At 51.9% G+C, this 23990-nt stretch overlaps 1 protein-coding gene across 8 annotated transcripts in view; it reads right to left on the reverse strand.

The window, feature by feature from the left end:
* Positions 1 to 856: 856 nt before the first annotated feature.
* LOC100383953 (uncharacterized) overlaps positions 857 to 23990 on the reverse strand; it is a 52360-nt gene continuing 29226 nt past the window's right edge. Inside the window, exons 7-14 of one of the 8 annotated variants that reach the window (XM_008645904.3) lie at positions 21109 to 21189; positions 20329 to 20427; positions 2577 to 2747; positions 2382 to 2469; positions 2217 to 2287; positions 2064 to 2132; positions 1669 to 1797; positions 857 to 1494 (exon numbers count right to left, since the gene is read on the reverse strand). In XM_008645904.3, coding sequence (XP_008644126.1) covers positions 1267 to 1494; positions 1669 to 1797; positions 2064 to 2132; positions 2217 to 2287; positions 2382 to 2469; positions 2577 to 2747; positions 20329 to 20427; positions 21109 to 21189 — 936 coding nt within the window. In that variant the 3' untranslated portion in view covers positions 857 to 1266. Of the gene's footprint in view, positions 1495 to 1668; positions 1798 to 2063; positions 2139 to 2216; positions 2288 to 2381; positions 2470 to 2576; positions 2763 to 20328; positions 20428 to 21108; positions 21190 to 23990 lie in introns of all 8 variants that reach the window. The other 7 variants (XM_020537463.2, XM_020537462.2, NM_001176570.1 and 4 more) reach the window with 7 other exon arrangements.

The following is a 23990-nucleotide window of genomic DNA, read 5'->3' on the forward strand; positions in this document are numbered from 1 at the left end:
ACGGCACGGACGCGAGGAAGAAGGAAAGGGGGCTGATGCGTGAACCCAACTGTCCAAGAGATAGGAAGGGGGGAAGGGGCGCGCGCGGGCCGACTATGCCGAAAGGGAGCGTGGGAAGGGGGGAGAGAAGGAAATCCTTTTTCTTTTTCTCTAAATTTTCAAATACTTTTTTTCTAAATTCCAAATACATGGAGATATGAATCCACATTTAAATCTTTTCCTTGTTCACGTGCTTGTAAGGGATTAGTTTACAGAAATGTGTCATAATTTCTCAAGCCGAACATCCAATAAACTACCCGATCAGGACGTTGTGGTTGCAGTGTTTCACCTCGTGGAATTTTGACCAATGCAAGAACGGCTGGGTTACTAGTTTGTCACTAACGGCTGGTTAGAGAGTCAATTAAAATAAAATAGTTTTATTCTAGTTTTTGAGAATAGTCATTATATTCTCCGTTTGGCAAGTCACTTTATTTTTTGTGTGGTTAAAGAGTAGAGTAGAGCCACTCCGTTCTTTGTTTGGTTGAAAATTCATGAGTGTAGAGGGGAGAAGAACGCTCGCGTGTGAAAAAGCGCTCGCATGAGATCAAAAAAGTAGAATAGAGCTGCTCCATTCTTCTCACTCCTCAACCAAACACACCCTAAGGGCTTGTTCGGTTATTTTCAATCCATATGGATTGGAGGGGATTGATACGGATTGGAGGGGATTTTGACTTATTAGGGATTGAAACTCCCTCAATCCCCCTTAATCCGTATGGATTGGGGTAGAACCGAACATGGCCTAAGCGTGTCCAACAAATCCTCTAGACAGCACGGAATAAAAGCCTTCCATATAATTGCGAACAATGGCGATTGAAGATGAAAACAACAAACCCATTGTACCATTCCATTTCATCACCATGCCGTTGTTGCGTTGCAGCGCCGCAAACTACAGGATGCAAGAGAAAGAAATTACATTCAACAACGAACCAGAGATGGCACTTACACTTGTTTCAGGCAATTACAGGAGATGATACAAGGCCCACAGGATGCAAGAGGGGAAAGGAAATTGCATGCGACAACGAGCCAGAGATGGCAATTACACTTGTTTCAGGCAATTACAAGAGATGATACAAGTGCTTTCTCAGCTTTCGAACATCCTGGCATGCTACAATGCGGTCATGTAGCATATATTCACCTAGGGTATATAGGTTACAACGTGGCAATGAGTAGGTCAGAATAAGGGAGAATCTATGGTGGACAATCAGTGGTTCAGTAGAGTTGTCAGAGCTATGAAGTTGTAATGGTTCCAGACGATCTATTCCTCTTGTGCTGCGGAGATTGCCCTAGGCACATCTTCAAACGCGAAGATAGGCTGTCCCCCATCTCCACCTTTTCGCGCTTAATCTTCTTCCATAGGGCTTGAATCTTCTTCTGCTTAGCTTTCTCAATCGGTTTCCTCTGGCTTTGCCTCTGGTTTTGTCTTACAGGCGTAGCCAAAGCCTTGACTGTCAAATTCTATGATGCACGAACCAATAACCAGATCAGACAATCTTTTTTCATTGATGATATCGAAGTGGTAAATATCACATGTTAGAAAGAAGCCAACTAGTAACAACAATAGCTTTGATTAAGGTATTCGTATCAGACACTGGATAACTAAATTGTCAAGCAATTGAAGCAATGTGTCACCTGCTTATCATTATTATCGCCTGAGAATGATTCATCACTGGCTGCTCCTAAAGATGAACATCTGCCCCAACTTTCTCTGTTAGAGCTTGTGAATGAAAATGACTCCTCATTGCGCCTACTTCTTTTATCCTATAAGGAAGGAATGCTTCTGATCAGACAATTTGCAAGCAAGAAGTATATGAGCATCAGTTCTCAAGACTTCTAATGTGTTTCTTAGGACCCTAACTGATGGGGCATCTCTGTATCACACATATTGCAATAAACAATTTAACACAATGGACAATCCAGTGGAAGCAAGAGAATGCATCGCATGGGTAAAATTGCTAGACTTGACTAAAAATATACAGGGTCCAAATTCTGTGTAAACTTACTTGAAGTTATAAAGTGAACTTTACCTGCAATCGTGATCCAACACTATCACTATCAATCTCTGGCAGGCTGTGGTTTTCATCTAAAAGAAAGTCCTGCAGCTAATGGAATGCAGATAAGGAAACGAGCAAGGAAAAAAGTCTTCACATCAGACACAGACAAAATATCAAGAAACTTACCAAGTGATTCTCATTCTTAATGGACAGTTGGTTCATGCTATCAGACAACAATTCAATTACAGATGTGCCATCTGAAATAAAAAAAGGTAAAAAAGAATCAGTATAAAACCAATTGTTATAACATTACAATTTACAAGAAAGTAGCTCAGGGAGCTGAGACCTCACCATGTGGGATGTTAGGTGCATCGGTTGATGAACTGCAACCTGCAGTGTTTGCTGGCCGTAGACCATTGATGATTTCAAAGAAGAAATTCTGCAAGAATTAGGAGGGAAAACAAAGGTGGTTCCTTAGAAGACAAACCATATAAGATACGTTTCTGATTCAAATGGAGTTTTGCAACAGGTATTCCGTTAATTTACCTCATTGGTTATGTTACCAACTTTAAATGCTCCCATATGAAGCTTTGATCGTGCTGCAGGCAGCAGAGGAGGATGCAAAGATTTGTAGAAGAATATAGAAACTGAATCATAATATGATTGAGGTCTTGGAGAATTATGATCACCATCAAATTTAATTATATTTTTATCCCCCTGCACACAAACAGGCTATGAGGCAATAATTAAGAAAATGGCTAGCAAGATATGCAGCAGAAATAATCGACTACCAATCTCCATGTTATTTGTTAAAGGAAAAAGTCCAAATTACTCCCCTCACCTATGGACAATATTCACATAACCCCCTAAAGTATTTTTTAGTTTATTTTACCCCGACACTCTTTTGAGTTGGTTTAATTTACCCATTAAATTTTTTGTCTTATTATTTCTTTATGTACAAACCAAGTTTTTAGTTCAAATTTTGTTGGTTATTAGATAATAGCATAATTTAGCCTAGAAAAAATATATTATATTTTTTATAATTATTTTGATAGATTAAGGATTAGATAAGATAATAACTTTAATGGTACAAAACTAAATATAAAATAATGATAAAAATTATTAACATATTTTTCTAGAATAAGTTATGATGTCCTTAATCACCCAAAAAAATATAAACTTTAAATTCAACTTGTATATGGAAAAACAAAAAAGACAAATCTTATTATGGGACATTTGGCTTCTTCGTTTCTATATGTACAAATTGAATTTCAAGTTCATAATTTCTAAGGTCATTGAGAACGTCATAAATTATGTTAGAAAAATATGGTAAATTTTTTCATCATTAATTTGTATTTAGTTTTGTACCATTAAAATTATTATATTATCTAATCTCTAACCTATCAAAATAATTATAAAAAAATCATAATATATTTTTCTAGGGTAATATATGTTATTAGCTACTAACCAACAAATTTTGAATCGAAAATCAGAAGAAATGAAAAGAACAAATTTTTTTAAAGGGTAAATTGAACGAGAGTGTCGGGGTAAAATGAACTAAAAATACTTTAGGAGGTTATGTGAACATTGTTCATAGGTGAGGGGAGTAATTTAGATTTTGTTTCCTTTGTTAAATATGATCTAGCATCATAACCATTTTCTTTGCCTTCCATATAGATAGACCCTCTAGTATTAATCATATTACGGTGGCTTGGGAATCCAACAAGGAAACTGTACATAAAAAACTTTTGATTGGAGTTGCAGCATTGTTTTGGTACATTTGGCTCTGCCGCAATGACGTCGTTTTTAATCATAAACCAATAGCGTCAATTATTCAGGTTATTTTCAGAGGAACCATTGGCTCCGATTTTGGAGACTACTGCAGAAGGAAGAATCACACCAAGAATTTCTCAATATCTGTCAATCCTTGGAGGTGGTGGCCATAGAGATCTTCATTGGCCATGGATGACGATCCAATGCTAGAATTGTGGTTGCTTAATTTTTTATGGTTCTAAACAGATATTTTTTATCTTCTCATAGTCATGGAATCGTAACTTTTAGTTGTAAGGTTGTATGCATGAAAGTGCAAAAAGCTGGAATTTGTTTTCCATTATCAAAAAAAAATATATATGTGGTACGGCCGGTACTGCGTAGGTTGTACTGGTGGGAAACTGGAGGGCGGGGCGTGGTGGCTCGTCGCCTGGAAGATGGTCCAGGCGCCGTGGCTGCCCGAGAGGAGAGGCTGGTAGGTGAACAAGGGGCAGGGAGCAATAATATCTTTATTACTTCTTGCCTATCTGGCAGATTACAAAAGTCCTACTTATATAGGCCTATAGCCAACTGAAATCTCCTAACAAATAGGCTGATCTAAACAGCTTGAACCAACTGAAATCTCCTAACAAATAGGCTGATCTAAACAGCTTGAATCTCTATCTTAACAAACTCCCCTATAGCAGACTTATCCCTTCAGGCGGCCTAGGACTCGCCATCCTTATCCCTTCTCTTGTATGTATGCCCGACCATAACATCTCTCCCCGCCTTCAAGAACAGTTCGTCCTCGAGCTGATGATCTAGGTACTGGTCCTTGAACTTCTGCAGTGGTTCCCATGTAGCCTGCTCGGTAGTCATGCCTCCCCACTGGACGAGAACATGCCAAATGCCTCGCCGAAGACTGGCCTGTAGGACCTTGTCTGGTACTGGCAATAAGCGACCCTGTGCTGTTGGGGGCAATTGTGGAATCTCTGTTGGTGGAGTGCCGTGAAATGCCTTTAAGAGTCCCACATGAAAAACATCATGTAAACGAGCGCCGGCTGGGAGCTGAAGTCTGTAGTGTAAGTAGAGGGACTCTAACTCTCATCAGAGGATGACACTATGAGTTGGGGCAATTTTCTGTTTATTTCTTCAGACACTACACAATGCCATACCCATCTAAGGGTTGGAGACCCATATTTATAGCCCTAGAGGCTGCACTACCACACCTTCTCACACACACTACACAACAGGATTGTCCTCTAAATGCTAAAGAGACTACAGAGGACAGTCAAAAGCGACTGTTGTCCTCTAGATGCTAAAGCGACTATAGAGGACAGTCAAAAAGCGACTGCTGTCCTCTAGATGCTCTAGATGCTAAAGGACTACAGAGGACAGTCAAAAGCAGGCTGTCCTCTAGATGCTCAAGACTCAAGACTTATTCCATCATTCTCCCCCTAAGTCTTGGGCGTCGTCTTGTGAGAAAGTTGGGTCATCCCGGACCTGGAGCAAAGCTCAACAAACTTGATCTTCCCAAGGGGCTTGGTGAGCAGGTCTGCAAGCTGATCCTTGGTGTTGATGTAGCGCGCCTTGATGCTCCCTTCTGCCAAGCAGTCTCGGATGAAGTGGTATCTCAGCCGGATGTGCTTGCTCCGTTCATGAAACACGGGGTTCTTGGCCAATGCCAGAGCGGACTGGCTGTCCACCCTGAGTTCCACCGCTCCAGTGTCTCTCCCGAGGAGATCACCGAGCAGTCGAGCCAGCCAGAGCGCCTGAGTCAAAGCAGTGGACGCCGCTATGTACTCGGCCTCGCAGCTGGACATGGCCACCACCTGCTGCTTGACCGACTGCCAGCTAATGAGGCACTTGCCGAGGAAGAAGAGGATCCCGCTTGTGCTCTTGCTAGTGTCGATGTCGCCGGTGTGGTCGCTGTCGCTGTACCCGACAAGGTGTGCCTCCCCAGGGCACCTCGAGTAGTAGAGACCGTGGTCGAGAGTCCACGCAACATAGCGGATGATCCTCTTCACAGCCTGCTCATGCTCCGTCGTCGGTCGCTGCAAGAACCGACTAACGTAGCCGACGGAGTATGCCAAGTCAGGCCGTGTGTGGACGAGGTAGCGAAGGCTCCCCCACAAGACGGCGGTACTGAGTAGCATCCACCTCCTCCGTCGTGCTATCGCGACTCAGCTTCAGCCTCTCCTCCATCGGAGTGAGAGCTGGGTTGCAGTCGGTGAGCCCAGCCAGCTCAACAATGCGCCAAGCATAGGCGGTCTGGCGAAGTGTGATCCCGGAGTCTCCCTGGTGCACCTCAATCCCCAGGTAGAAGGAGAGATGTCCCAGGTCACTCATTTGGAAGGTGGCCTTCATCTCTTCCTTGAACGCTGCCACCTCTACATCCTTGGCGCCGGTGATCACCAAGTCGTCAACGTAGACACCCACCAGCAGGGCATTTTCTCCATTGCCCCGCCGATAGATGGCCGCCTCGTGCGGGCTTGGCATGAAGCCCATCCTCTTGAGCGTGGAATCCAGCTTGGCATTCCACGCCCTTGGTGCCTGTCGCAAGCCGTAGAGAGCCTTGCGCAGGCGCAACACCTTGCCCTCCTTGCCAGGGATCGCAAAACCTGCCGGCTGGTGTACATAGACCTCCTCTTTTAAGTCGCCGTTAAGAAACGCCGACTTGACATCCATGTGATGAACATGCCAGCCCTTCAGGGCTGCCAGCGCGAGGAGTCGCACGGATTCCATCCGTGCTACAGGGGCGAAGCATCGTCGAAGTCGATCCCCTCCTGCTGCAAGAAACCGCGTGCCACCAAGCGAGCCTTATGCTTGACGATGGCACCGGCTTCATCCCTCTTCAGTTTGAACACCCACTTAAGGGTGATCGCGCGATGACCATGAGGGAGATCAGCGAGCTCCCAAGTGCGGTTCGTCTCAACCGCGTCCATCTCCGACTGCATCGCGGCACGCCAAGCCGCATGTTTCTCGGCCTCCGCGAAAGACCGAGGCTCACCATCGTCGCATGCAAGATGCAACTCTCCTGCCAGAATGCGAGACGCAGGGCCCGGCACCGACGGGGCGATGAGAAGGCCCTCCACCCTTCGATACCGCAACGGCTCGCCGTCGTAGCACGCGTCGACGCGCTCCTCGTCGCGGGACAGAGGGGTCACGAGCTCCACTGGGTCGTGCTCGACACGAGCTAGTGTCGAAGAGGACGTTCCCGGAGAGGGTACCGTCGGTGCTGGAGTGCGTGGTGGCGAAGAGCTCGCTGTAGCCGGAGTCGTGGCTGGAGTGCGTGGTGGTGAAGAGCTCGTTGTAGCAGGAGCTGGAGAGTTTGGCGCTGGAGTCGGTGGAGACTTGGGGGCTGGGGTAGACCTGCTCGGAGAAGAGTTGCCTACTCCCCCAGCTCCCTCAAAGTGGACGTACTCGATGGTGAAGTCGTACGTCGGAGTCGTGCCGTCGTCCACCGCCTTGTCCCACGCCCATCCTCGCCCTTCATCGAACACTACGTCGCGCGCCGTGCGCACACGCTGTGTTCTTGGGTCAAGGATGCGGTAGGCCTTCGAGCCCTCCGCGTAGCCAATGAACACCCCCGGGGTGCTCCTATCGTCGAGCTTGCTGATGTGGCCAAGCTCCTTGGTGAATGCGAGGCAGCCAAACACCCGTAGGTGAGAGACCGCCGGCTTGCGCCCATGCCAAGCCTCGTACGGTGTCATCCTGTTGAGAGCCTTGGTGGGCGAGCGGTTGAGGATGTAAACCGCTGTCACCACCGCCTCTCCCCAGAAGACAGCTGGCAGTCCTCTCTGCTTGAGGAGAGCCCGAGCCATCCCCGCAACCGTCTGGTTGCGCCGCTCGACGACGCCGTTCTGCTGCGGGTTGTACGGCGTGGAGTAGTGGCGCTGAACGCCCTCATCCGCGCAGTACGACGCGAACTCAGCCGCCGTGAATTCGCCGCCGTTGTCGGTGCGCAGCACGCGCAGCTTGCGGCCGCACTCCGCCTCCGCAGCGACCTGCACACGTCAGATGGCGTTCGCAGCCTCTCCCTTGCAGCCAAGGATCATCACCCACATGTAGCGGGAGAGATCGTCGACGAGCAGCAAGAAGTAGCGTCATCCTCCTGGTGTGGCTGGTGTCACTGGGCCACACAAGTCCCCATGCACGAGCTCGAGCCTCTCCTTGGCTCGGAAGCTCGACTGCTGGGGAAAGGGGAGCCGTCTCTGCTTTGTCAACACGCAGACATCGCAGAATTGCTCCACATGGTCAAGGCACGGCAGACCTCGTACCATCTCCTTGGCACTAAGCCGCTTCAGGGCCTCGAAGTTAAGGTGCCCGAAGCGCTCGTGCCACTGTCATGCCCCGTCGTCTCGACGAGCAGCAAGGCAGCAAGGTTGTGCCACCTTCACATTGAGGATGTAAAGCCGATTTGCACTCCTGCGTACCTTGGCAAGAAGGCGACGAGAGGGATCCCAGATCCTCATGACTCCGTGCTCAACCTCCACGCGCGAACCGTTCTCATCCAGCTGTCCCAAGCTGATGATAGAGTTCCTCAACGCGGGGATGTAGTAGACTCCGGTGAGCAGCTTGTGCTCACCAGACGCGGCGGTGAAGACGACTGAGCCGGCGCCCTTGATCTCTACGCCGGAGGCGTCCCCAAACTTGACGGAGCCTCGGACGCTAGAGTCAAGCTCGGTGAAGAACTCCCGTCGGCCGGTCATGTGATGAGTGGCGCCGGTGTCGAGGCACCATCCTTCGATCATGTCCTTGTTGGAGACGTCGCCGAGGAAAGCGCGTGCTTTCGACTCATCAAGGTGGAGGAGTGCCGCTGCGGCCGGTGCCGCTGGAGATGGCTCGATGCCTGCATGTGCCAGGAGCAGGGCCTCCTCCTCCGCCTCCGCCTGTGCGACGTTGGCCTGACCACGTCGTGGCTGCCGACAGTCCCTGGCCCAGTGGCCAAGCTTGCCGCAGTTGTGACAGCCGTCGTCTCGTGCTGGCTTCTTGTTGCCGACGGCGCCGCCTTGGGCACCTCCACGGGCACCACCCTCAGCATGTCCTCGTGCCCCGGCCTGGGCGCCTCCACGCGCCTTGCGCGGCTTGCCGCGTTTGTGGCCTCGTGTCGAGGAGGACTTCCCCTTCTTCTTGTCACCCTGGCAGGCCTCCCACTGCTCCCGAGTGAGATGTAGCTTCCCGCCAATAGTGATAGGCCCAGAGAGAGCCTATGGTTCGTCGCCGTCGACCACCTTGAGGCGACCAATCGCCTCTTCGATCGTCATCGTGGAGAGGTCTAGCAGAGACTCAATCGAGCGAGTAATCTGCCCGTACTTCTCGGGGATGCAACGGAAGAGCTTCTCAACAGCTCTCTCCTCATCGTAGGTGTCGTCGCCGAACTGCACCATCTTCTGCAACAGAGTATTGAGGCGGAGAGCAAAGTCATCAACATCCTCACCTGGCTTGAAGGCCAGGTTCCCCACTCCTTGCGAAGTGCCTGCAGTGTGGTCTTGCGGGCACGATCACTGCCGATGCGGGTCACAGCGATGGCGTCCCAGGCCTCCTTGGCAGTCCGCTTCTGGGAAAGCGAAAACTGCATCTCGGGCGGGACTGCAGCAATGAGGGCATCCAGCGCCCGCCGATCCTCGTGGTAGTCGACGTCGTCGTACCGAACTGCTTCCCACATGTGGCGAACCTGGAGCCGTACCCTCATCACCGCGGCCCACTCGACGTAGTTGGTCTTGGTGAGGGTAGGCCACCCACCGCCGGGACCGATGTCCCTGACAATGGCCTGGGCCATGCGGCGACCATGGTACCGATCCGGGGAGGGAGAATCGCGCCGCCTGTAGAGGCCGCGATCTCCGTCGACTCGGTCGCCGCCGCCGGGAGCACCGCCGGCGCGTCTACGCCCGTCTGGGCTGCCGCCGCGTGCGCCCCCGCCAGGAGCGCCGTCAGCGCGTCGGCGCCTATCCGGGCTGCCGCCACGCGCGCCCCCATGGGGATGCGTGGCTGCCCACTGTGCCGCCTTCTCTCGCGCTGCTTCCCTCGTCAGCCTGAGCTCTTCGTCGGTGTTGTCGTCGACAGAAGCAGAGCTGCCAGCTCTACTGCCACGCAGAACCTCGAGCTCTGTTGCCGCCGCACGTGCAGCATCCGCCGCCTCCGCTGCTTCTACTTCCGCTCTCGCCGCTGCCAGTTCCGCCGCCGCCAACCGTGCTGCCCTCGCCGCTGTCGCTGCAGCCGCTGCTGCTGCTCGCTCGCATTCTTGTGCCGCGGCGACCTCGGCCTCCTGTTGGCGCCGCGCACTCGAAGTGGCCGAGCGTAGGGACATGGTGGGCTTGTGAGGGGTCGCTGCGTGTGGAAGAGGCTGTCTCAGACGAAAGGCTGCTCGTCTGAGCAGGGGAGGAAGGAACAGTTGGAGCTCTTGCTGCCGACTGAGTGTGGGGAGAGGCGCGAGAAGGAGATGAGCACGAGATGTTTAGGTTGCAGGATAGTTTGGCTCTGATACCAATTGTAAGTAGAGGGACTCTAACTCTCATCAAGAGGATGACACTATGAGTTGGGGCAATTTTTCTGTTTATTTCCTCAAACACTACACAATGCCATACCCTTAGAGGGGTTGGGGACACATATTTATAGCCCTAGGGGCTGCACTACCACACCTTCTCACACACACTACACAACAGGATTGTCCTCTAGATGCTAAAGAGACTACAGAGGACAGTCAAAAGCGACTGTTGTCCTCTAGATGCTAAAGCGACTACAGAGGACAGTCAAAAAGTGACTGTTGTCCTCTAGATGCTCTAGATGCTAAAGGACTACAGAGGACAGTCAAAAGCAGGCTGTCCTCTAGATGCTCAAGACTCAAGACTTATTCCATCACTTGCTCCATTCATGGAACACGGGGTTCTTGGCCAATGCCAGAGCGGACTGGCTGTCCACCCTGAGTTCCACCGCTCCAGTGTCTCTCCCGAGGAGATCACCGAGCAGTCGAGCCAGCCAGAGCGCCTGAGTCGAAGCAGTGGACGCCGCTATGTACTCGGCTTCGCAGCTGGACATGGCCACCACATGTTGCTTGACCGACTGCCAGCTAATGAGGCACTTGCCGAGAAAGAAGAGGATCCCGCTTGTGCTCTTGCTAGTGTCGATGTCGCCGGCGTGGTCGCTGTCGCTGTACCCGACAAGGTGTGCCTCCTCAGGGCACCTCGGGTAGTAGAGACCGTGGTCGAGAGTCCCCGCAACATAGCGGATGATCCTCTTCACAGCCTGCTCATGCTCTGTCGTCGGTCGCTGCAAGAACCGACTAACGTAGCCGACGGAGTATGCCAAGTCAGGCCGTGTGTGGACGAGGTAGCGAAGGCTCCCCACAAGACGCCGGTACTGAGTAGCATCCACCTCCTCCGTCGTGCTGTCGCGACTCAGCTTCAGCCTCTCCTCCATCGGAGTGAGAGCTGGGTTGCAGTCGGTGAGCCCAGCCAGCTCAACAATGCGCTTGGCATAGGCGGTCTGGCGAAGTGTGATCCCGGAGTCTCCCTGGTGCACCTCAATCCCCAGGTAGAAGGAGAGATGCCCCAGGTCACTCATTTGGAAGGTGGCCTTCATCTCTTCCTTGAACGCTGCCACCTTTGCATCCTTGGCGCCGGTGATCACCAAGTCGTCGACGTAGACACCCACCAGCAAGGCATTTTCTCCATTGCCCCGCCGATAGATGGCCGCCTCGTGCGGGCTTGGCATGAAGCCCATCCTCTTGAGCGTGGAATCCAGCTTGGCATTCCACGCCCTTGGTGCCTGTCGCAAGCCGTAGAGGGCCTTGCGCAGGCGCAACACCTTGCCTTCCTTGCCAGGTATCGCAAAACCTGGCGGCTGGTGTACGTAGACCTCCTCCTTTAAGTCGCCGTTAAGAAACGCCGACTTGACATCCATGTGATGAACATGCCAGCCCTCCAGGGCTGCCAGCGCGAGGAGTCGCACGGATTCCATCCGTGCTACAGGGGCGAAGGCATCGTCGAAGTCGATCCCCTCCTGCTGCAAGAAACCGCGTGCCACCAAGCGAGCCTTATGCTTGACGATGGCGTCGGCTTCATCCCTCTTCAGTTTGAACACCCACTTAAGGGTGATCGCGCGATGACCATGAGGGAGATCAGCGAGCTCCCAAGTGCGGTTCGTCTCAACCGCGTCCATCTCCGACTGCATCGCGGCACGCCAAGCCGCATGTTTCTCGGCCTCCGCGAAAGACCGAGGCTCACCATCGTCGCATGCAAGATGCAACTCTCCTGCCAGAATGCGAGACGCAGGGCCCGGCACCGACGGGTCGAGGAGAAGGCCCTCCACCCTTCGATACCGCAACGGCTCGCCGTCGTAGCACGCGTCGACGTGCTCCTCGTCGCGGGACAGAGGGGTCACGAGCTCCACTGGGTCGTGCTCGACACGAGCTAGTGTCGAAGAGGACGTTCCCGGAGAGGGTACCGTCGGTGCTGGAGTACGTGGTGGCGAAGAGCTCGCTGTAGCCGGAGTCGTGGCTGGACTGCGTGGTGGTGAAGAGCTCGTTGTAGCAGGAGCTGAAGAGTTTGGCGCTGGAGTCGGTGGAGACTTGGGGGCTGGGGTAGACCTGCTCGGAGAAGAGTTGCCTACTCCCCCAGCTCCCTCAAAGTGGACGTACTCGATGGTGAAGTCGTACGTCGGAGTCGTGCCGTCGTCCACCGCCTTGTCCCACGCCCATCCTCGCCCTTCGTCGAACACTACGTCGCGCGCCGTGCACACACGCTGTGTTCTTGGGTCAAGGATGCGGTAGGCCTTCGAGCCCTCCGCGTAGCCAATGAACACCCCCGGGGTGCTCCTATCGTCGAGCTTGCTGATGTGGCCAAGCTCCTTGGTGAACGCGAGGCAGCCGAAGACCCGTAGGTGAGAGACCGCCGGCTTGCGCCCATGCCAAGCCTCGTACGGTGTCATCCCGTTGAGAGCCTTGGTGGGCGAGCGGTTGAGGATGTAAACCGCTGTCACCACCGCCTCTCCCCAGAAGACAGCTGGCATTCCTCTCTGCTTGAGGAGAGCCCGAGCCATCCCCACAACCGTCTGGTTGCGCCGCTCGACGACGTCGTTCTGCTGCAGGCTGTACGGCGCGTAGTGGCGCTGAACGCCCTCATCCGCGCAGTACGACGCGAACTCAGCCGCCGTGAATTCGCCGCCGTTGTCGGTGCGCAGCACGCGCAGCTTGCGGCCGCACTCCGCCTCCGCAGCGACCTGCACACGCCTGATGGCGTTCGCAGCCTCTCCCTTGCTGCTAAGGATCATCACCCACATGTAGCGGGAGAGATCGTCGACGAGCAGCAAGAAGTAGCGTCATCCTCCTGGTGTGGCTGGTGTCACCAGGCCACACAAGTCCCCATGCACGAGCTCGAGCCTCTCCTTGGCTCGGAAGCTCGACTGCTGGGAAAGGGGAGCCGTCTCTGCTTTGTCAACACGCAGACATCGCAGAATTGCTCCACATGGTCAAGGCACGACAGGCCTCGTACCATCTCCTTGGCGCTGAGCCGCTTCAGGGCTTCGAAGTTAAGGTGCCCGAAGCGCTCGTGCCACTGCCATGCCCCGTCGTCTCGACGAGCAGCAAGGCAACAAGGTTGTGCCACCTTCACATTGAGGATGTAAAGCCGATTTGCACTCCTGCGTACCTTGGCAAGAAGGCGACGAGAGGGATCCCAGATCCTCATGACTCCGTGCTCGACCTCCACGCGCGAACCGTTCTCATCCAGCTGTCCCAAGCTGATAATAGAGTTTCTCAACGCGGGGATGTAGTAGACTCCGGTGAGCAGCCTGTGCTCACCAGACGTGGCGGTGAAGACGACTGAGCCGGCGCCCTTGATCTCTACACCGGAGGCGTCCCCAAACTTGACGGAGCCTCGGACGCTAGAGTCAAGCTCGGTGAAGAACTCCCGTCGGCCGGTCATGTGATGAGTGGCGCCGGTGTCGAGGCACCATCCTTCGATCATGTCCTTGTTGGAGCCGTCGCCGAGGAAAGCGCGTGCTTTCGACTCATCAAGGTGGAGGAGTGCCGCTGCGGCCGGTGCCGCTGGAGATGGCTCGATGCTTGCATGTGCCAGGAGCAGGGCCTCCTCCTCCGCCTCCGCCTCCGCCTGTGCGACGTTGGCCTGGCCACGTCGTGGCTGCCGACAATCCCTGGCCCAGTGGCCAAGCTTGCCGCAGTTGTGGCAGCCGTCGTCTCGTGCCGGCTTCTTGTTGCCGACGGCGCCGCCTTGGGCACCTCCACGTGTACCACCCTCAGCATGTCCTCGCGCCCCGGCCTGGGCGCCTCCACGCGCCTTGCGCGGCTTGCCGCGTTTGCGGCCTCGTGTCGAGGAGGACTCCCCCTTCTTCTTGTCACCCTGGCAGGCCTTCCACTGCTCCCGAGTGAGATGTAGCTTCCCGCCGATAGTGATAGGCCCAGAGAGAGCCTGTGGTTCGTCGCCGTCGACCACCTTGAGGCGACCAATCGCCTCTTCGATCGTCATCGTGGAGAGGTCTAGCAGAGACTCGATCGAGCGAGCAATCTGCCTGTACTTCTCGGGGATGCAACGGAAGAGCTTCTCAATAGCTCTCTCCTCATCGTAGGTGTCGTCGCCGAACTGCACCATCTTCTGCAACAGAGTGTTGAGGCGGAGAGCAAAGTCATCAACATCCTCACCTGGCTTGAAGGTTAGGTTCTCCCACTCCTTGCGAAGTGCCTGCAGTGTGGTCTTGCGGGCACGATCGCTGCCGATGCGGGTCGCAGCGATGGCGTCCCAGGCCTCCTTGGCAGTCCGCTTCTGGGAAAGCGAAAACTGCATCTCGGGCGGGACTGCAGCAATGAGGGCATCCAGCGCCCGCCGATCCTCGTGGTAGTCGACGTCGTCGTAACGAACTGCTTCCCACATGTGGCAAACCTGGAGCCGTACCCTCATCACCGCGGCCCACTCGACGTAGTTGGTCTTGGTAAGGGTAGGCCACCCACCGCCGGGACCGATGTCTCTGACAATGGCCTGGACCATGCGGCGACCATGGTACCGATCCGGGGAGGGAGAACCGCGCCGCCTGTAGAGGCCGCGATCTCCGTCGACTCGGTCGCCGCCGCCGGGAGCACCGCCGGCGCGTCTACACCCGTCTGGGCTGCCGTCGCGTGCGCCCCCGCATGGAGCGTCGTCGGCGCGTCGGCGCCTATCCGGGCTGCCGCCACGCGCGCCCCCATGGGGATGCGCGGCTGTCCACTGTGCCGCCTGCTCTCGCGCTGCTTCCCTCGCCAGCCTGAGCTCTTCGTCGGTGTTGTCGTCGACAGAAGCAGAGCTGCCAGCTCTACTGCCACGCAGAACCTCGAGCTCTGTTGCCGCCGCACGTGCAGCATCCGTCGCCTCCGCTGCTTCTACTTCCGCTCTCGCCGCTGCCAGTTCCGCCGCCGCCAACCGTGCTGCCCTCGCCGCTGTCGCTGCAGCCGCTGCTCGCTCGCGTTCTTGTGTCGCGGCGACCTCGGCCTCCTGCTGGCGCCGCGCACTCGAAGTGGCCGGGCGTAGGGACATGGTGGGCTAGTGAGGGGATGCTGCGTGTGGAAGAGGCTGTCTCAGACGAAAGGCTGCTCGTCTGAGCAGGAGAGGAAGGAACAGTTGGAGCTCTTGCTGCCGACTGAGTGTGGGGAGAGACGCGGGAAGGAGATGAGCAAGAGATGTTTAGGTTGCAGGATAGTTTGGCTCTGATACCAATTGTAAGTAGAGGGACTCTAACTCTCATCAGAGGATGACACTATGAGTTGGGGCAATTTTCTGTTTATTTCTTCAGACACTACACAATGCCATACCCATCTAAGGGTTCGAGACCCATATTTATAGCCCTAGAGGCTGCACTACCACACCTTCTCACACACACTACACAACAGGATTGTCCTCTAGATGCTAAAGACTTATTCCATCATGTAGGCTACTAACCCGACTCGTTCCAAAACTTGGAAAGGACCTGCATACTTTGGTGCCAGCTTGTTGTGTGCTTTGTCAACCAGGGAGCGCATTGGCCTATGTAGGAGTCGAAGCCAGACCCAGTCTCCTACCTCAAAAGTCACTTCCCGGTGATGGTTGTCATACCAACGCTTGGCATGCTCTTGTGCTTGAAGAAGGCGGTCCCGCACCTCTGCCAGGAAATTGTCTCGGTCTTGTAGCAGGTCTTCCACGGTTTGGGATTGCGCCGTGCCCTGTTGGTATGGTACCAGTGCCGGAGGCTCACGTCCGTATACCAATTTGAATGGTGTAGTCTGCAGCGCTGAGTGGAAGGATGTATTATAGCAATATTCCGCCCATGGAAGCCAGTCCAGACAGGAACGAGGTCGATCTCCTGTGATGCATCGCAAGTACATAGCAATTGTGCGATTGACGACTTCCGATTGACCATCTGTTTGGGGGTGGCACGCAGTGCTTAACCGGAGTTTGCTGCCAGTCAGCTTGAATAAGTCCTTCCATAGATGGCTAGTGAAGACTGGGTCCCGATCACTCACAATAGATGAGGGAATGCCATGAAGACGAACAATTTCCGCAAAGAAGATCCTGGCAACAGAAGCTGCGGTGTAGGGGTGACTGAGTGCAATGAAATGGGCGTATTTGGAGAATCGATCCACTACTGTCAGGATCACAGATTTTCCATGAACTCGTGGCAATCCTTCAACAAAGTCCATTGAGATATCTGCCCACACCTGTGAGGGAATGTCCAATGGCTGTAAGAGGCCTGCTGGGTGCAGATGCTCTGTTTTGTTGCGTTGACATGTTGTACAAGACTTAACAAACTCTCGAACTCGAGCTTTGTCCCGTGGGATATAGAAATCAGCCCTTAGTCTGGTAAGTGTTTTCTGAATCCCTTCATGGCCTGCATTATGGACTGTTTGCAGCAGTGCCGTCTAACAATCTGATGATGTTGGCACGTAAATGCGTCGGCCATGGAGAATGAGACCGTCCTGCACACGCCATGGAGGAGATAATGTCCCCTCTCGAATCTGGGTGCACATGGTCTGGCAGTCTGGGTCCCTAGCAGTGTCCCTTCGGAGGTCATCATAGAGGGTAAAAGTTGGCCCCGATAGAGTTGCAGAGAAAAGGGTGTCCGCATTGCGACGGGAGAGTGCATCTGCTACTGTGTTGAGGCGACCTGGCTGGTACTAGACAGAGAAATCAAACCCAAGGATTTTACTAATCCACTGGTGCTGCGGGATTGTGGAGAGTCGCTTGTCGAGGAGGAACTTGAGACTATAGTGGTCTGTCCGTATGATGAAGCGGCGTCCCCACAAATATGGCCGCCAGTGTCGTACTGCTTGTACGAGACCAATAAGCTCTCTTTCATATGCTGCTAATTTGTGGTGTCTTGCTGCAAAAGGACGACTGAAAAATGCAATGGCTCATGTTCCTTGATGAAGGACTGCCCCAAAGCCTGTGCCGGATGCATCACAATCAACCATGAAGTCTTTGGTGAATGATGGTAGCTGGAGTACAGGTGCTTTCTGTTAATGCTGTTTTGAGGGCTGCAAAGGCGGACTCGGCTGTTTCAGTCCATTTGAAGCCTTCTTTGCGCAAAAGCTGTGTAAGGGGTGCTGCTATGACTCCGAAGTTATGTATAAATTTCCTGTAGTACCCTGCGAGACCCAGAAATCCACGCAACCCTCGAACGGAGAGTGGCTGCGGCCAGGTAATGATTGCTTCTACCTTATCTGGATCCATGGCCACTCCTTGTGCTGATATTACATGTCCCAAATATGCAATGGAGCTAGCCCCAAATATGCATTTGGATCGTTTGACAAATAGGCTATTGCTCCGGAGGGTGACCAAGACTGCTGCAACATGGCGTAAATGCTCGGTCCAAGTAGTACTAAAAATCAGTATATCATCAAAAAATACGAGCACAAACCGCCGCAGGAATGGCCCTAGGACTTCATTCATCAAGCTTTGAAATGTTGAGGGAGCATTGGACAGTCCAAATGGCATAACCAGAAATTCGAAGTGACCATGATGAGTACGAAAAGTTGTTTTCTCCACATCCTCGGGATGTACCCGTACTTGATGATACCCCGAGCGGAGGTCCAATTTGGTGAAGTAGTGTGCCCCATGGAGTTCATCTAAGAGTTCATCAACCACGAGTATTGGGTATTTATCTTTTATTGTGCAGTCATTCAAAGCTCTATAATCTATACAAAAGCGCCAAGAATTGTCTGCTTTTTTTACCAAAAGGACAGGAGCAGAAAATGCTGATGTGCTGGGTCGAATAATCCCTTGTGTGAGCATAGTTGTGCACTGTCGTTCCAATTCATCTTTCTGCAGTTGTGGATACTTGTACGGTCTAACAGCCACTGACTGTGTCCCTGTTTTTAGGTGAATCCTGTGATCACAGTGGCGGGCTGGGGGAAATCCTTGTGGTTCTTGAAACACTGATTCAAATGACTGCAATAGTTGCTCCATCATCTGAGGGTCTGCCATATGTAGTGAACGAGTGGCTGGTTCATGGATGTCATTGCGTGGTGACCCAAGTCCCTTCCAAAAGACCCGCCGACCCCCACGCCAGAATGCCATACAGAGGTCGTCAAAGTCCCATAAGATTGGACCCAGCGTACGGAGGAAATTAACCCCTGGAATGACATCGAAACTGTCCAATGGAATGGCGTAGCAGGGTATTGCGAAATGCTCGTGGCCGATGACGACTGGAATGCCCTCTGTGAATCCCTTGCAGGCCACTCTTTCGCCATTAGCGACTGTCACCTGACGGCCTGGGCCTGGTCCCATGGTGATGTCCAGTCGCTTCAATGAGGCTAGGTCGAGGAAATTGTGTGTGGAGCCTGAATCTAGCAATGTTGTCAGGTGATGGCCATGTATAGAGAGCACAATCTGCATTGTCTTCTGTCCAGGTTCCCATAAAAGCATGGAGTGAGAGCACAGGCTCTATTGGTGCTGGGTCTTCTTCTTCGGACGGCATGTCCTCATCATAATCCAAGACCTCCAGATAGAAGAGACGCTGACAACGATGCCCCGGACATATTGCTCATCACAATTGTAACAGAGGCCTTGCTTGCGTCGCTCGGCCATTTCCGTGGGTGTCAGGCGTTTGAATCTTTGTGTCGACTGCTGGGGGGTTTTGAGCTGGTTAACTGCTCTGAAACTGATGTTCCCGTAGCTGCAGGGTGAGGTGTGGACCGTGGCTGCCTCTGTCCTGCTGGCATGTGACCCCATGGCAAGCTCTGTGATCAGCGCTCGTATGCCCGTGCTGTTGCGAGTGCCGTATTGAGATCTGGCGGATTGAGCAGCTCCACATCGATGTGAATCAGGTCAGGGAGTCCCGCAGTAAACAGCTGCACCTGCTGTTCTGGTGCTAAGGGAGCCACATGGCAGAGCAGCGCCATGAAGCGATCTTGGTAGTCTTCCACCGTCGTCCGAAAAGATAGCCGGGCCAACTCGCCGAGGGCATTCTGTCGGAGGGGAGGACCAAACCGCTGGTGGCACAGATTCTTGAAACGTGGCCAGGACAGGGAAGGCTCCTCGCGTTCCAACAGATGGTACCATTGTTGTGTTGCGCCCGTCAGGTGGTAGGAGGCTAACCAGACCTTATCTTCTTCAACAGTGCGCTGACCGCGAAAGTATTGTTCGCATCGATTGAGCCATCCGAGCGGATCCTCTTTGCCGTCGAAGAGGGACAGTTCCAGATTGTGGAATCTTGGAATATGGGGCGGCGGCGGCGCATGGTAGTCGATCGTGGAAGTGCGAGGGGGTGTGGAGAAGGTGGGCAGCGGTGAAGGTGATGGCGGAAAGTTGATCTGGTGGATGGGGACGGAGGATGTGGCCGGGGTTGCAAGGGCGGTGGTTGGCGGCGAGGTGGTTCTTGGCGGGATGCCGCCGAATCCTGGCATCCCGTACGGAAAACCTGGAGGGTTGGGAACCGACGGCGTTGAAGATGAGGCCCCTTCCATTGCAGCCATCCGAGCTGTTAGGGATGACATCTGTTGCACCATCTGACGATGGAAATCCATCATCATCCGCTTCAAATCCGCCATCTCGCTGGTCTGGACAGCCGCCGGTGGAAGATCTCCGGCTTCAGTGTCCCCGACGGTGGCTGCTGGTGACACTTCTGAGCCCGACAGCTCCGATACCAGGTTGGTACGGCCGGTACTGCGCAGGTTGTACTGGTGGGAAACTGGAGGGCGGGGCGTGGTGGCTCGTCGCCTGGAAGATGGTCCAGGTGCCGTGGCTGCCCGAGAGGAGAGGCTGGTAGGTGAACAAGGGGCAGGGAGCAATAATATCTTTATTACTTCTTGCCTATCTGGCAGATTACAAAAGTCCTACTTATATAGGCCTATAGCCAACTGAAATCTCCTAACAAATAGGCTGATCTAAACAGCTTGAACCAACTGAAATCTCCTAACAAATAGGCTGATCTAAACAGCTTGAATCTCTATCTTAACAAACTCCCCTATAGCAAACTTATCCCTTCAGGCGGCCTAGAACTCACCATCCTTATCCCTTCTCTTGTATGTCTGCCCGACCATAACAATATGCTAGTTAACTTTTATGAAGAGGGCTGAATAAACATTTACCCCATATGCCTGGTGAATACGATCACAATGGTGAGGCTGAATAAACATATCATTCAGACCATGTCCAAATAGTACAGGGATAAACATCTTGGGAGCCAACTGCTTATGAACAAGAGAACAGTTAGGTTGACTTGAAGTATAAGCAAGTTCTTTCAAAGTTACAGTAGTTACAACATACAGAGATCTCACAATGAATGACTCAGACTAATTAAGGACCAGAGAGGTGTAAAATTGTCAATCCTGGCAATAACCAGATGGTCAGTTGGTTACTATTGACAACCTAGAAAAGAGAAACTCCCAAACTAAACAGTCTTTGGGTTAAAAGAAAAAGAACAGATAATGCAAAACCTCAACTCTAAAATTGCTCAGAGCTATTTAAGGAGATTTTCAATAAATGCATGCCAAATACAGACATGGAAATAAACAAGGTTTTCCAGAATTTTGGTGGAAATTCTACAATTAGAAAACATCCAACATGGAGAATGCAAATCTACAATCTGAAGTGAATCTGACTGCATAAAAGATATACAGAAGGAATTTATGATGACACTACCATATTAAAAGCAATTAAACAAATAGCTTACTGTTATCATTTATCAGTACTATTATATTCAATTTTACAGCAGCATGACATGGATAATACAATGCAAAATATAAACATGACTTGTACAAGCAAAAGACAGTTTTGCGACCATCATGAGTTCAATTCTTCTTTGTTTTGTATTAAGGTTCCAAGGTGTCAAATTATGTTATGGAAAGATAATGTCTTAGGAAGTATACCCTTAAAACATTTAGATCCATTATGTCAAACTTAGCTCTTTTCTGAATGATTCGCCGCATGTACTGTACAGCCATCTTAACCTGAAAGGACAGAATTCAGAACAACCCAATAAAACTTTACAATTACAGCAATGGTCTCGAGGATTTCATAGACTCTTGTGCTAGCAAGGATGTAAGATGAGTAAAATACATTACCGGTCCTTAAATTTTTAGCGTTGTATCATCCGGGTCCCTAAACTTGTAAAATTTGTATCATCCAGGTCTCTAAACTTTCAATCTGCACATTGCAGTGCTTATACTTGTATGGTTGTGTCATCTGGGTCTCTAATAGGGTGTTTGGTTGGAGGAATAAACTAGTCTATCATCTCCTCACTCCTCACTTTTTTGTTTGGTTTCTGGAATAGAATGAGTTGATCTATCAGCACCTCATTCCTCATAGGTAGTTAGTTAGTACTAACATGAGGATTGGGGTCATCCAACCAAATTTGAGGAATTGACTCATGATGCACCATCTCATCTTGGATGGAGTGAATCATCAAACCAAACACCCCCTAAATTTGTTTTTGGTGTCATTAAAGGTCCAAACTATTTAGGCCTATTGTTAGACTCATGTTTAGGGATAGACTAGGATCCTCTTGTATTTACCTGATCACCCCTTTGTAATGGACTTGGCCCCACCTAACTGCTCTATATTATATACACCCAACCCCGCGTTAGGGTTTCAAATATTCCAATATGATATCGAGCTAGCTTTCTCTTCCCTCCCATCCCATCCGTCGGTCCTCCCTTGACAGCCGCCGCCGACACCTCCCTTGGCAGCTCACCCAAGTCCTTCATCGCGAACTTCTACTGGAGAGAGGAGATGATGCGCCGCAAGATGTCAGGGGAGGAGGCCGTGAGGACGATGTCATCAACGTAGAGGAGGTATATCCAGGCCACGACGGAAGACGAACAAGGAGGTGTCCGCCTTAGCCTCGACAAAGCCCTGTGAAAGCAAGATGGTGGTGAAGCGACTGTACCAAGCTCAGGGAGCATGCTTGAGGCCATAGAGGGACCGATTGAGCTTGTAAACCATGTTCAGGTGAGCCGGATCCACAAAGCCCACTAGTTGAGAGCAGTACACCGTCTCTGTCAGGAAGCCATGGAGGAAGGCACACCGTCTCTGTCAGGAAGCCATGGAGGAAGGCATTCTTGGCATCGAGCTGATGCATTGTCCAGGTCCGTGAGAGAGCCAAAGTCAGAACAGTCTGGATGGTGCCAAGCTTCGTCACGGGGTTGAAGGTCTCGTCATAGTCCATCCCAGGACGCTGGGTGAAGCCCCGCAGGATCCAGCGAGCCTTGTACCGATCTAGAGAGTCATCCGCCTTCAACTTGTGCTTGAAGACCCATTTTCCAGTGACCATATTGGCGTTAGAGGGGCATGGCACCAGGTCCCAAGTATGGTTCGCCTGCAGGGCCTCATACTCCTCCATGGCAATGCCGCCAGTTGGGATCGGCGAGCGCACCACGGACACACGAGTACACGACGGCTAGGGGGAGAGCGCCGAAGAGGACACCAAGAGGACGCTCCACCTCAGCTCCAGCTGGGTCTCCTGCCTCCCCCGCCCCCTCTCCTATGCCCTCGTGGGTCCCTTGGGGTGGCGAGTGGGACACGCAGCCCCTTACTGGGTCCTTCAGCACGATGACTCTTGCTCCGCCCACCTTGATCTCGTACTGGGTGGGTGGCTCCGATACCATATTGGAACAAATCCTAACCCTAACCAGGGTTGGGTGGTGTATTTATAATAGAGTTGTTGGGCCTAAGCCCATTACACAAGACCCCATTACAACACAAACACAGTTACTATAACAATGTTGTTATTGATACCCCTATCAAATCTTTACATCTTAATAATATCCTTCATGTTCCTCAAGCCCAAAAGAATTTGGTATTTGTTCATCATTTTTTCTGATAATAGTGCCTCACTTGAGTATTTTCCTGATCGCTTTTAATTTAAGGATCTAGTCACAAGGAAGGTACTACTTCGAGGTAGATGTGAAGATGGCTCTATCCTTTGTCTATGTCTAGTCAGTGGCGAGGAGCTCTTGGCACTGTCAAGATGTCCCCATATTGATGGCATAGCCATCTCGATCATTCAATCTTTCAGATTATTTAAAAGATAGCTAGCTAGAATAAAATCTCTTGTTCTAGTGCATCAGATTTAGATAAGTCAATTCGTGATGCATGCTAACAGGCCAAAAGTCGTCAGCTTCCCTACCCTGTGTCAACTAGTGTTTCTTCAAAACCTCTAGAGCTCATGGTTTCTGATGTCCAGGGTCCATCACCAGAATCTTTTGGTCGACAAAAATACTATGTCGTTTCATTGATGACTATAGTAAATTTACTTGATCTACTGTTATGGCATGGTTGGGTGTCTAGGGCTGGTAGTGTAAGTAGAGGGACTCTAACTCTCATCAAGAGGATGACACTATGAGTTGGGGCAATTTTCTGTTTATTTTCTCAAACACTACACAATGTCATACCCTTAGAGGGGTTGGGGACACATATTTATAGCCCTAGGGGCTGCACTACCACACCTTCTCACACACACTACACAACAGGATTGTCCTCTAGATGCTAAAGAGACTACAGAGGACAGTCAAAAGCGACTGTTGTCCTCTAGATGCTAAAGCGACTACAGAGGACAGTCAAAAAGCGACTGCTGTCCTCTAGATGCTAAAGAGACTACAGAGGACAGTCAAGCTGTCCTCTAGATGCTAAAGGACTACAGAGGACAGTCAAAAGCAGGCTGTCCTCTAGATGCTCAAGACTCAAGACTTATTCCATCATTCTCCCCCTAAGTCTTGGGCGTCGTCTTGTGAGAAAGTTGGGTCATCCCGGA

Source organism: Zea mays, chromosome 5 (genome assembly GCF_902167145.1).
Source record: "Zea mays cultivar B73 chromosome 5, Zm-B73-REFERENCE-NAM-5.0, whole genome shotgun sequence".
Lineage (NCBI taxonomy): Eukaryota > Viridiplantae > Streptophyta > Magnoliopsida > Poales > Poaceae > Zea > Zea mays.